At 72.4% G+C, this 12,756-nt stretch overlaps 1 protein-coding gene across 1 annotated transcript in view; it reads left to right on the forward strand.

The window, feature by feature from the left end:
• Nucleotides 1-12,756, forward strand: part of fbl (fibrillarin) — a 54,075-nt gene that overhangs the window by 24,166 nt on the left and 17,153 nt on the right. Inside the window, exons 5-6 of the mRNA XM_041181144.1 lie at nucleotides 928-1,098; nucleotides 1,345-1,477. Of these exons, the coding sequence (XP_041037078.1) occupies nucleotides 928-1,098; nucleotides 1,345-1,477 (304 nt within the window). The remainder of the gene's footprint in view (nucleotides 1-927; nucleotides 1,099-1,344; nucleotides 1,478-12,756) is intronic.

Raw genomic sequence — 12,756 nt, forward strand, 5'->3', positions numbered from 1 at the left:
CTCATCAAACCCTCTCCGTTACCTCGTCAACAAAAAATCAAATTCTTTAAACACAATTTACCCTTATTTTTAAAAGAAAAACGTTGTGCTGGCTTTCCTTAATTAATCCACATTGATCCAAGTGACAATTTTATCCCAGATTATCATTTCTAAATCTGAAGTAGACACAGAAAATGCTGGAAAAGCTCAGCAGGTCTGGCAGCATCTGTGGAGAGAGAAACAGAGTTAACATTTTGGTTTGATGACTTTTCATTGAGAGAGATTTTCACAACTTAATAGTTGAGTATGGAGGGAGGGGAGGTGGGAAAACAACACAAGGGAGGGTCTGGCATTGGGTGGAGGGCATGGGAGATTGAGTGACCAATTGGATGATGGTGCAGACCAAAAAGAGGGTTGGTCATGGGATCAAAAGATGGGGCCAGAGGAGGTGTGAATTGTTGGAACAACACTGCCGAGGGGAAGATTCATTAAAGATCTGGCGGGAGGGGGGGGAGAGTATCCACGTCCTGTGGGTGTGGTGGAAGAAAGGTGGGTAATTCCTAAGAAGTAGCCCTTGCCTTAGCTCCCAGTGGAGTCTGAAACTGATCTGAGCTGGTGTATGTGCCTCTTCCTCTGCTGATTTCCAGTGGGGAGAGGAGGAGGAGGGGGGGCGGGGGGAATGACTAACAAATGAATGGGTTGTGGGGGTAGGGGACAATGGTTAACAGGGGCACCGAGGTGGGGAGAGCAGTGAGGGAGACAGTGGTTAATCTCGATGGTACAGCTGGGAAGATGGTGCTGGTGCCATTCCTCTGCCCGGGCTCCAGCAGTGTCGGAGGCTGCCGACACGGAGAGAGAATTCGGGTGACGGTGTTTCCCCGGCCAGCTGGGTACGTTTGGTTTTCTGTGTGGAATTGACTGCCGGTGGTGTTTCTTTATTTTTTTCAGGAGGCAGAGGTGAAGATTGAGTACAGAGCTTGGAACCCTTTCCGGTCGAAACTTGCGGCTGCGATCCTTGGCGGCATCGACCAGATTCACATCAAACCAGGAGCCAAAGTGCTGTATCTGGGAGCAGCGTCGGGCACCACCGTCTCTCATGTGTCGGATATTGTGGGACCCGTGAGTGAGCAGATTTGACCTTGAACCGCGTGCTGCATGAGTCGGGCTAAGGTTGGGAGGGGTCTCGCACGTGGACCATCGCAGTGTTTTTGGGGGGAGGGGGTGGTGCAGGGTTAGGGATCCAGTAGGAGGAAGGGTTGTTGCGGGGGTGGGGGGTGGTGTTGGGGGGGGCGTGAGCGTGAGATTTTGGGGTCTGATGTTGAGGGGTTTTCAGAGCCTGATCTCTGTCTCTCTTTTCCACAACAGGAGGGCTTGGTTTATGCGGTTGAGTTCTCTCACCGGTCAGGCCGCGACCTCATCAACGTGGCCAAGAAACGGACAAACATCATCCCCATCATTGAGGATGCCAGACACCCACACAAATACCGCATGCTCCTGGGTAAGCTGGGGCTGCGGTGGGTGTTGCTTGGAGGTCGAATGGAACAGTGATGGGGGTGGGGAATGGGACAGTGTTTGGGGGGTCGGAAATGGGACAGTGTTTGGGGGGGTGGAAATGGGACAGTGTTTGGGGGGGCGGAAATGGGACAGTGTTTGGGGGGGCGGAAATGGGACAGTGTTTGGGGGGGCGGAAATGGGACAGTGCTGGGGGAATGGAGCGGGGCGTGCTGGGGCGTGCTGGGGGAGTGGAGTGGGGCGTGCTGGGGGAGTGGGGCGTGCTGGGGCGTGCTGGGGCGTGCTGGGGGAGTGGAGTGGGGCGTGCTGGGGAGTGGAGTGGGGCGTGCTGGGGGAGTGGAGTGGGGCGTGCTGGGGGAGTGGAGTGGGGCGTGCTGGGGGAGTGGAGTGGGGCGTGCTGGGGCGTGCTGGGGGAGTGGAGTGGGGCGTGCTGGGGGAGTGGAGTGGGGCGTGCTGGGGGAGTGGAGTGGGGGCGTGCTGGGGGAGTGGAGTGGGGCGTGCTGGGGGAGTGGAGTGGGGCGTGCTGGGGGGAGTGGAGTGGGGGCGTGCTGGGGGAGTGGAGTGGGGCGTGCTGGGGGAGTGGAGTGGGGCGTGCTGGGGGAGTGAGTGGGGCGTGCTGGGGCGTGCTGGGGGAGTGGAGTGGGGCGTGCTGGGGGAGTGGAGTGGGGCGTGCTGGGGGAGTGGAGTGGGGCGTGCTGGGGGAGTGGAGTGGGGCGTGCTGGGGGAGTGGAGCGGGGCGTGCTGGGGGAGTGGAGCGGGGCGTGCTGGGGGAGTGGGGCGTGCTGGGGCGTGCTGGGGGAGTGGAGTGGGGCGTGCTGGGGGAGTGGAGTGGGGCGTGCTGGGGGAGTGGAGTGGGGCGTGCTGGGGGAGTGGAGTGGGGCGTGCTGGGGGAGTGGAGTGGGGCGTGCTGGGGGAGTGGAGTGGGGCGTGCTGGGGGAGTGGAGTGGGGCGTGCTGGGGGAGTGGAGTGGGGCGTGCTGGGGCGTGCTGGGGGAGTGGAGCGGGGCGTGCTGGGGGAGTGGAGTGGGGCGTGCTGGGGGAGTGGGGCGTGCTGGGGCGTGCTGGGGGAGTGGGGCGTGCTGGGGCGTGCTGGGGGAGTGGGGCGTGCTGGGGCGTGCTGGGGGAGTGGAGTGGGGCGTGCTGGGGCGTGCTGGGGGAGTGGAGTGGGGCGTGCTGGGGGAGTGGAGTGGGGCGTGCTGGGGGAGTGGAGTGGGGCGTGCTGGGGCGTGCTGGGGGAGTGGAGTGGGGCGTGCTGGGGGAGTGGAGTGGGGCGTGCTGGGGGAGGGGAGTGGGGCCGTGCTGGGGGAGTGGAGTGGGGCGTGCTGGGGGAGTGGAGTGGGGCGTGCTGGGGCGTGCTGGGGGAGTGGAGTGGGGGCGTGCTGGGGGAGTGGAGTGGGGCGTGCTGGGGGAGTGGAGTGGGGCGTGCTGGGGGAGTGGAGTGGGGCGTGCTGGGGGAGTGGAGTGGGGCGTGCTGGGGGAGTGGAGTGGGGCGTGCTGGGGGAGTGGGGCGTGCTGGGGGAGTGGAGCGGGGCGTGCTGGGGGAGTGGAGTGGGGCGTGCTGGGGGAGTGGGGCGTGCTGGGGGAGTGGGGCGTGCTGGGGGAGTGGAGTGGGGCGTGCTGGGGGAGTGGAGCGGGGCGTGCTGGGGGAGTGGGGCGTGCTGGGGGAGTGGAGCGGGGCGTGCTGGGGGAGTGGGGCGTGCTGGGGCGTGCTGGGGGAGTGGAGTGGGGCGTGCTGGGGGAGTGGGGCGTGCTGGGGGAGTGGAGCGGGGCGTGCTGGGGAGTGGAGCGGGGCGTGCTGGGGCGTGCTGGGGGGAGTGGAGTGGGGCGTGCTGGGGGAGTGGAGTGGGGCGTGCTGGGGAGTGGGGAGTGGGGCGTGCTGGGGGAGTGAGTGGGGCGTGCTGGGGCGTGCTGGGGGAGTGGGAGTGGGGCGTGCTGGGGGAGTGGAGTGGGGCGTGCTGGGGGAGTGGAGTGGGGCGTGCTGGGGGAGTGGAGTGGGGCGTGCTGGGGGGAGTGGAGCGGGGCGTGCTGGGGGAGTGGAGCGGGGCGTGCTGGGGGAGTGGAGTGGGGCGTGCTGGGGCGTGCTGGGGGAGTGGAGCGGGGCGTGCTGGGGGAAGTGGAGCGGGGCGTGCTGGGGGAGTGGGGCGTGCTGGGGCGTGCTGGGGGAGTGGGGCGTGCTGGGGCGTGCTGGGGGAGTGGGGCGTGCTGGGGCGTGCTGGGGGAGTGGGGCGTGCTGGGGCGTGCTGGGGCGTGCTGGGGGAGTGGAGTGGGGCGTGCTGGGGGAGTGGAGTGGGGCGTGCTGGGGGAGTGGAGTGGGGCGTGCTGGGGCGTGCTGGGGGAGTGGAGTGGGGCGTGCTGGGGCGTGCTGGGGGAGTGGAGTGGGGCGTGCTGGGGGAGTGGGGCGTGCTGGGGCGTGCTGGGGGAGTGGAGTGGGGCGTGCTGGGGGAGTGGAGTGGGGCGTGCTGGGGGAGTGGAGTGGGGCGTGCTGGGGGAGTGGAGTGGGGCGTGCTGGGGGAGTGGAGTGGGGCGTGCTGGGGGAGTGGAGTGGGGCGTGCTGGGGGAGTGGAGTGGGGCGTGCTGGGGGAGTGGAGTGGGGCGTGCTGGGGGAGTGGAGTGGGGCGTGCTGGGGGAGTGGAGTGGGGCGTGCTGGGGGAGTGGAGTGGGGCGTGCTGGGGGAGTGGAGCGGGGCGTGCTGGGGGAGTGGAGCGGGGCGTGCTGGGGGAGTGGAGCGGGGCGTGCTGGGGGAGTGGAGTGGGGCGTGCTGGGGGAGTGGAGTGGGGCGTGCTGGGGGAGTGGAGTGGGGCGTGCTGGGGGAGTGGAGCGGGGCGTGCTGGGGGAGTGGAGCGGGGCGTGCTGGGGCGTGCTGGGGGAGTGGAGTGGGGCGTGCTGGGGGAGTGGAGCGGGGCGTGCTGGGGCGTGCTGGGGGAGTGGAGTGGGGCGTGCTGGGGGAGTGGAGTGGGGCGTGCTGGGGCGTGCTGGGGGAGTGGAGTGGGGCGTGCTGGGGGAGTGGAGTGGGGCGTGCTGGGGGAGTGGAGTGGGGCGTGCTGGGGGAGTGGAGTGGGGCGTGCTGGGGGAGTGGAGTGGGGCGTGCTGGGGGAGTGGAGTGGGGCGTGCTGGGGCGTGCTGGGGGAGTGGAGTGGGGCGTGCTGGGGGAGTGGAGCGGGGCGTGCTGGGGGAGTGGAGTGGGGCGTGCTGGGGGAGTGGAGTGGGGCGTGCTGGGGGAGTGGAGTGGGGCGTGCTGGGGAGTGGAGTGGGGGCGTGCTGGGGGAGTGGAGTGGGGCGTGCTGGGGGAGTGGAGTGGGGCGTGCTGGGGGAGTGGAGTGGGGCGTGCTGGGGGAGTGGAGTGGGGCGTGCTGGGGGAGTGGAGTGGGGCGTGCTGGGGGAGTGGAGTGGGGCGTGCTGGGGGAGTGGAGTGGGGCGTGCTGGGGCGTGCTGGGGGAGTGGAGTGGGGCGTGCTGGGGCGTGCTGGGGCGTGCTGGGGGAGTGGAGTGGGGCGTGCTGGGGGAGTGGAGCGGGGCGTGCTGGGGCGTGCTGGGGGAGTGGAGTGGGGCGTGCTGGGGGAGTGGAGTGGGGCGTGCTGGGGCGTGCTGGGGGAGTGGAGCGGGGCGTGCTGGGGCGTGCTGGGCGAGTGGAGTGGGGCGTGCTGGGGGAGTGGAGTGGGGCGTGCTGGGGGAGTGGGGCGTGCTGGGGCGTGCTGGGGGAGTGGAGCGGGGCGTGCTGGGGGAGTGGAGCGGGGCGTGCTGGGGGAGTGGAGCGGGGCGTGCTGGGGGAGTGGAGCGGGGCGTGCTGGGGGAGTGGAGTGGGGCGTGCTGGGGCGTGCTGGGGGAGTGGAGTGGGGCGTGCTGGGGGAGTGGAGTGGGGCGTGCTGGGGGAGTGGAGTGGGGCGTGCTGGGGGAGTGGAGTGGGGCGTGCTGGGGGAGTGGAGTGGGGCGTGCTGGGGAGTGGAGTGGGGCGTGCTGGGGCGTGCTGGGGGAGTGGAGTGGGGCGTGCTGGGGGAGTGGAGTGGGGCGTGCTGGGGGAGTGGAGTGGGGGCGTGCTGGGGGAGTGGAGTGGGGGCGTGCTGGGGGAGTGGAGTGGGGGCGTGCTGGGGCGTGCTGGGGGAGTGGAGTGGGGCGTGCTGGGGAGTGGAGTGGGGGCGTGCTGGGGGAGTGGAGTGGGGCGTGCTGGGGCGTGCTGGGGAGTGGAGTGGGGCGTGCTGGGGCGTGCTGGGGGAGTGGAGTGGGGCGTGCTGGGGCGTGCTGGGGGAGTGGAGTGGGGGCGTGCTGGGGGAGTGGAGTGGGGCGTGCTGGGGGAGTGGAGTGGGGCGTGCTGGGGCGTGCTGGGGGAGTGGAGTGGGGCGTGCTGGGGGAGTGGAGTGGGGGCGTGCTGGGGCGTGCTGGGGGGAGTGGAGTGGGGCGTGCTGGGGGAGTGGGGCGTGCTGGGGGAGTGGAGCGGGGCGTGCTGGGGGAGTGGAGTGGGGCGTGCTGGGGGAGTGGGGGCGTGCTGGGGAGTTGGGGCGTGCTGGGGGAGTGGAGTGGGGCGTGCTGGGGGAGTGGAGCGGGGCGTGCTGGGGGAGTGGGGCGTGCTGGGGGAGTGGAGCGGGGCGTGCTGGGGGAGTGGAGCGGGGCGTGCTGGGGCGTGCTGGGGGAGTGGAGTGGGGCGTGCTGGGGGAGTGGAGTGGGGCGTGCTGGGGGAGTGGGGCGTGCTGGGGCGTGCTGGGGGAGTGGAGTGGGGCGTGCTGGGGGAGTGGAGTGGGGCGTGCTGGGGAGTGGATGCGGGGCGTGCTGGGGGAGTGGAGTGGGGCGTGCTGGGGGAGTGAGTGGGGCGTGCTGGGGAGTGGAGTGGGGCGTGCTGGGGGAGTGGAGTGGGGCGTGCTGGGGGAGTGGAGTGGGGCGTGCTGGGGGAGTGGAGTGGGGCGTGCTGGGGCGTGCTGGGGGAGTGGAGCGGGGCGTGCTGGGGGGAGTGGAGTGGGGCGTGCTGGGGAGTGGAGCGGGGCGTGCTGGGGGAGTGGAGCGGGGGCGTGCTGGGGGAGTGGAAGTGGGGCGTGCCTGGGGGAGTGGGGCGTGCTGGGGCGTGCTGGGGGAGTGGGGCGTGCTGGGCGTGCTGGGGAGTGGGGCGTGGCTGGGGCGTGCTGGGGCGTGCTGGGGGAGTGGAGTGGGGCGTGCTGGGGGAGTGGAGTGGGGGCGTGCTGGGGGAGTGGAGTGGGGCGTGCTGGGGGAGTGGAGCGGGGTGTGCTGGGCGTGCTGGGGGAGTGGAGTGGGGCGTGCTGGGGCGTGCTGGGGAGTGGAGTGGGGCGTGCTGGGGCGTGCTGGGGGAGTGGAGTGGGGCGTGCTGGGGGAGTGGAGTGGGGCGTGCTGGGGAGTGGAGTGGGGCGTGCTGGGGCGTGCTGGGGGAGTGGAGTGGGGCGTGCTGGGGGAGTGGAGTGGGGCGTGCTGGGGGAGTGGAGTGGGGCGTGCTGGGGAGTGGAGTGGGGCGTGCTGGGGGAGTGGTGTGGGGCGTGCTGGGGGGAGTGGAGTGGGGCGTGCCTGGGGGAGTGGAGTGGGGCGTGCCTGGGGAGTGGAGTGGGGACGTGCTGGGGGAGTGAGTGGGGCGTGCTGGGGGAGTGAGTGGGGCGTGCTGGGGGAGTGGAGTGGGGCGTGCTGGGGGAGTGGAGTGGGGCGTGCTGGTGGAGTGGAGTGGGGCGTGCTGGGGGAGTGGAGTGGGGCGTGCTGGGGGGAGTGGAGTGGGGCGTGCTGGGGCGTGCTGGGGGGAGTGGAGTGGGGCGTGCTGGGGGAGGGATGGGGCGTTGCTGGGGGAGTGGAGTGGGGCGTGCTGGGGGAGTGGAGAGGGGCCGTGCTGGGGGAGTGGAGTGGGGCGTGCCATGGGGGAGTGGGAGTGGGGGGCGTGCTGGGGGAGTGGAGTGGGGCGTGCTGGGGGAGTGGAGTTGGGGCGTTGCTGGGGAGTGGAGTGGTGGCTGTGCTGGGGGAGTGGAGTGGGGGGGCGTGCTGGGGGAGTGGAGTGGGGCGTGCTGGGGGGTGGAGTGGGGCGTGCTGGGGGAGTGAGGGGGCGTGCTGGGGGAGTGGAGTGGGGCGTGCTGGGGGAGAGGAGTGGGGCGTGCTTGGGGCGTGCCTGCGGCTGGGGAGTGAGTGGGGCGTGCTGGGGGAGTGGAGTGGGGCGTGCTGGGGGAGTGGAGTGGGGCGTGCTGGGGGAGTGGCTGTGGGGAGTGGCGGGGCGTGCTGGGGGCGTGCTGGGGGAGTGGAGTGGGGCGTGCTGGGGGAGTGGAGTGGGGCGAGCTGGCGGGAGTGGGGAGTGAGGGGCGTGCTGGGGAGTGAGTGGGGCGGCTGGGAGTGGAGTGGGCGTGCTGGGGGAGGTGAGGGGGCTGCTGGGGGAGTGGAGTGGGCGTGCTGGGGGAGTGGAGTGGGGCGTGCTGGGGGAGTGGAGCGGGGCGTGCTGGGGGCGTGCTGGGGGGTGGAGTGGGGGCGTGCTGGGGGAGTGGAGTGGGGCGTGCTGGGGGAGTGGAGTGGGGCGTGCTGGGGGAGTGGAGTGGGGCGTGCTGGGGGAGTGGAGTGGGGCGTGCTGGGGGAGTGGAGTGGGGCGTGCTGGGGAGTGGAGCGGGCGTGCTGGGGGAGTGGAGCGGGGCGTGCTGGGGGAGTGGAGTGGGGCGTGCTGGGGGAGTGGAGTGGGGCGTGCTGGGGCGTGCTGGGGGAGTGGCTGGGGGCGAGCTGGGGCGTGCAGGGGGAGTGGAGTGGGGCGTGCAGGGGCGTGCTGGGGGAGTGGAGGGGGGCGTGCTGGGGCGTGCTGGGGGAGTGGAGTGGGCGTGCTGGGGGAGTGGAGTGGGGCGTGCTGGGGGAGTGGAGTGGGGCGTGCTGGGGGAGTGGAGTGGGGCGTGCTGGGGGAGTGGAGTGGGGCGTGCTGGGGCGTGCTGGGGCGTGCTGGGGGAGTGGAGCGGGGCGTGCTGGGGCGTGCTGGGGGAGTGGAGCGGGGCGTGCTGGGGCGTGCTGGGGAGTGGAGTGGGGCGTGCTGGGGCGTGCTGGGGGAGTGGAGTGGGCGTGCTGGGGCGTGCTGGGGGAGTGGAGTGGGCGTGCTGGGGCGTGCTGGGGGAGTGGAGAGGGGCGTGCTGGGGCGTGCTGGGGGAGTGGAGTGGGGCGTGCTGGGGCTTGCTGGGGGAGTGGAGCGGGGCTGCTGGGGAGTGGAGTGGGGCGTGCTGGGGCGTGCTGGGGGGGGAGTGGGTGGGGCGTGCTGGGCGTGCTGGGAGTGGAGTGGGGCCGCTGGGGCGAGGTGGGGCGTGCTGGGGCGTGCTGGGGGAGTGGGTGGGGCGTGCTGGGGCGTGCTGGGGGAGTGGAGCGGGGCGTGCTGGGGGAGTGGAGTGGGGCGTGCTGGGGCGTGCTGGGGGAGTGGAGTGGGGCGTGCTGGGGCGTGCTGGGGGGGCTGGGGAGTGGGGCGTGCTGGGGGGGCTGGGGGAGTGGGGCGTGCTGGGGGAGTGGAGTGGGGCGTGCTGGGGCGAGCTGGGGGAGTGGAGTGGGGCGTGCTGGGGCGTGCTGGGGGAGTGGAGTGGGGCGTGCTGGGGCGTGCTGGGGAGTGGAGTGGGGCGTGCTGGGGCGTGCTGGGGGAGTGGAGTGAGGCGTGCTGGGGGAGTGGAGTGGGGCGTGCTGGGGGGAGTGGAGTGGGGCGTGCCTGGGGCGTGCTGGGGCGTGCTGGGGGAGTGGAGTGGGGCGTGCTGGGGGAGTGGAGTGGGGCGTGCTGGGGGAGTGGAGCGGGGCGTGCTGGGGGAGTGGAGTGGGGCGTGCTGGGGGAGTGGGGCGTGCTGGGGGAGTGGAGTGGGGCGTGCTGGGGGAGTGGAGTGGGGCGTGCTGGGGCGTGCTGGGGGAGTGGAGTGGGGCGTGCTGGGGGAGTGGAGTGGGGCGTGCTGGGGGAGTGGAGTGGGGCGTGCTGGGGGAGTGGAGTGGGGCGTGCTGGGGGAGTGGAGTGGGGCGTGCTGGGGGAGTGGAGTGGGGCGTGCTGGGGGAGTGGAGTGGGGCGTGCTGGGGGGAGTGGAGTGGGGCGTGCTGGGAGTGAGTGGCGAGTGGGGCGTGAGTGGGGCGTGCTGGGGGAGTGGAGTGGGGCGTGCTGGGGGAGTGGAGTGGGGCGTGCTGGGGGAGTGGAGTGGGGCGTGCTGGGGGAGTGGAGCGGGGCGTGCTGGGGGGAGTGGGCGCGGGCGTGCTGGGGGAGTGGAGTGGGGCGTGCTGGGGGAGTGGAGTGGGGCGTGCTGGGGGAGTGGAGCGGGGCGTGCTGGGGGAGTGGAGTGGGGCGTGCTGGGGCGTGCTGGGGGCGTGGAGTGGGGCGTGCTGGGGGAGGTGGAGCGGGTCGAGTGGGGCGTGCTGGGGAGTGGAGGTGGGCGTGCTGGGGGAGGGGAGCGGGGCGTGCTGGGGGAGTGGTGGGGGCGTGCTGGGGGAGTGGAGTGGGGCGTGCTGGGGGTGCTGCTGGGGAGTGGGAGTGGGGCGTGCTGGGGGAGTGGAGTGGGGCGTGCTGGGGGAGTGGAGTGGGGCGTGCTGGGGAGTGGAGCTGGGGCGTGCTGGGGGAGTGGAGTGGGGCGTGCTGGGGCGTGCTGGGGGAGTGGAGTGGGGCGTGCTGGGGGAGTGGAGCGGGGGTGCTGGGGGAGTGGAGAGTGGGGCGTGCTGGGGCGTGCTGGGGGAGTGGAGTGGGGCGTGCTGGGGCGTGCTGGGGGAGTGGAGCGGGGCGTGCTGGGGGAGTGGAGTGGGGCGTGCTGGGGCGTGCTGGGGGAGTGGAGCGGGGCGTGCTGGGGCGTGCAGGGGAGTGGAGTGGGGCGTGCTGGGGGAGTGGAGTGGGCGTGCTGGGGGAGTGGAGTGGGGCGTGCTGGGGGAGTGGAGTGGGCAGTGCTGGGGGAGTGGAGTGGGGCCGTGCTGGGGGAGTGGAGTGGGGCGTGCTGGGGGAGTGGAGTGGGGCGTGCTGGGGGAGTGGAGTGGGGCGTGCTGGGGGAGTGGAGTGGGGCGTGCTGGGGGAGTGGAGTGGGGCGTGCTGGGGGAGTGGAGTGGGGCGTGCTGGGGGAGTGGAGTGGGGCGTGCTGGGGGAGTGGAGTGGGGCGTGCTGAGGGCGTGCTGGGGCGTGCTGGGGGTGGAGTGGGGCGTGCTGGGGGAGTGGAGTGGGGCGTGCTGGGGGAGTGGAGTGGGGCGTGCTGGGGGAGTGGAGTGGGGCGTGCTGGGGGAGTGGAGCGGGGCGTGCTGGGGGAGTGGAGCGGGGCGTGCTGGGGGAGTGGAGTGGGGCGTGCTGGGGCGTGCTGGGGGAGTGGAGTGGGGCGTTCGTGGGGGAGTGGAGTGGGTGGGCGTGCTGGGGGAGTGGAGTGGGGCGTGCTGGGGGAGTGGAGTGGGGCGTGCTGGGGGAGTGGAGTGGGGGCGTGCTGGGGCGTGCTGGGGGAGTGGAGTGGGCGTGCTGGGGGAGTGGAGTGGGGCGTGCTGGGGGAGTGGAGTGGGGCGTGCTGGGGGAGTGGAGTGGGGCGTGCTGGGGGAGTGGAGTGGGCGTGCTGGGGGAGTGGAGTGGGGCGTGCTGGGGGAGTGGGAGTGGGCGTGCTGGGGCGTGCTGGGGGGAGTGGAGTGGGGGCGTGCTGGGGGAGTGGAGTGGGGCGTGCTGGGGGAGTGGAGCGGGGCGTGCTGGGGGGGGTGGGGCGTGCTGGGGGAGTGGAGTGGGGCGTGCTGGGGGAGTGGAGTGGGGCGTGCTGGGGGAGTGGAGGTGGGGGCGTGCTGGGGGAGTGGAGTGGGGCGTGCTGGGGCGTGCTGGGGGAGTGGAGTGGGGCGTGCTGGGGGAGTGGAGTGGGGCGTGCTGGGGGAGTGGAGTGGGGCGTGCTGGGGGAGTGGAGTGGGGCGTGCTGGGGGAGTGGAGTGGGGCGTGCTGGGGGAGTGAGTGGGGCGTGATGGGGGAGTGGAGTGGGGCGTGCTGGGGAGTGGAGTGGGGCGTGCTGGGGGAGTGGAGTGGGGCGTGCTGGGGCGTGCTGGGGGAGTGGAGCGGGGCGTGCTGGGGGGAGTGGAGTGGGGCGTGCTGGGGGAGTGGAGTGGGGCGTGCTGGGGCGTGCTGTGGGAGTGAGTGGGGCGTGCTGGGGGGAGTGGAGCGGGGCGTGCTGGGGCGTGCTGGGGGAGTGGAGTGGGGCGTGCTGGGGGTGCTGGGGGAGTGGAGTGGGGCGTGCTGGGGCGTGCTGGGGAGTGGAGTGGGGCGTGCTGGGGCGTGCTGGGGGAGTGGAGTGGGGCGTGCTGGGGCGTGCTGGGGGAGTGGAGCGGGGCGTGCTGGGGGAGTGGAGTGGGGCGTGCTGGGGCGTGCTGGGGGAGTGGAGTGGGGCGTGCTGGGGCGTGCTGGGGGAGTGGAGTGGGGCGTGCTGGGGCGTGCTGGGGGAGTGGAGTGGGGCGTGCTGGGGCGTGCTGGGGGAGTGGAGTGGGGCGTGCTGGGGCGTGCTGGGGGAGTGGAGCGGGGCGTGCTGGGGGAGTGGAGTGGGGCGTGCTGGGGCGTGCTGGGGGAGTGGAGTGGGGCGTGCTGGGGCGTGCTGGGGCGTGCTGGGGGAGTGGGGGCGTGCTGGGGGGGCTGGGGGAGTGGGGCGTGCTGGGGGAGTGGAGTGGGGCGTGCTGGGGCGTGCTGGGGGAGTGGAGTGGGGCGTGCTGGGGCGTGCTGGGGGAGTGGAGTGGGGCGTGCTGGGGCGTGCTGGGGGAGTGGAGTGGGGCGTGCTGGGGCGTGCTGGGGGAGTGGAGTGAGGCGTGCTGGGGGAGTGGAGTGAGGCGTGCTGGGGGAGTGGAGTGAGGCGTGCTGGGGGAGTGGAGTGGGGCGTGCTGGGGGAGTGGAGTGGGGCGTGCTGGGGGAGTGGAGTGGGGCGTGCTGGGGGAGTGGAGTGGGGCGTGCTGGGGAGTGGAGTGGGGCGTGCTGGGGGAGTGGAGCGGGGCGTGCTGGGGGAGTGGAGTGGGGCGTGCTGGGGAGTGGGGCGTGCTGGGGGAGTGGGGCGTGCTGGGGAGTGGAGTGGGGCGTGCTGGGGGAGTGGAGTGGGGCGTGCTGGGGCGTGCTGGGGAGTGGAGTGGGGCGTGCTGGGGGAGTGGAGTGGGGCGTGCTGGGGGAGTGGAGTGGGGCGTGCTGGGGGAGTGGAGCGGGGCGTGCTGGGGGAGTGGAGTGGGGCGTGCTGGGGGAGTGGAGCGGGGCGTGCTGGGGGAGTGGAGTGGGGCGTGCTGGGGCGTGCTGGGGGAGTGGAGTGGGGCGTGCTGGGGCGTGCTGGGGGAGTGGAGCGGGGCGTGCTGGGGCGTGCTGGGGGAGTGGAGTGGGGCGTGCTGGGGGAGTGGAGTGGGGC

The sequence above is a fragment of the Carcharodon carcharias genome, assembly GCF_017639515.1.
Source record: "Carcharodon carcharias isolate sCarCar2 chromosome 29 unlocalized genomic scaffold, sCarCar2.pri SUPER_29_unloc_2, whole genome shotgun sequence".
Classification (NCBI taxonomy): Eukaryota; Metazoa; Chordata; class Chondrichthyes; order Lamniformes; family Lamnidae; genus Carcharodon; species Carcharodon carcharias.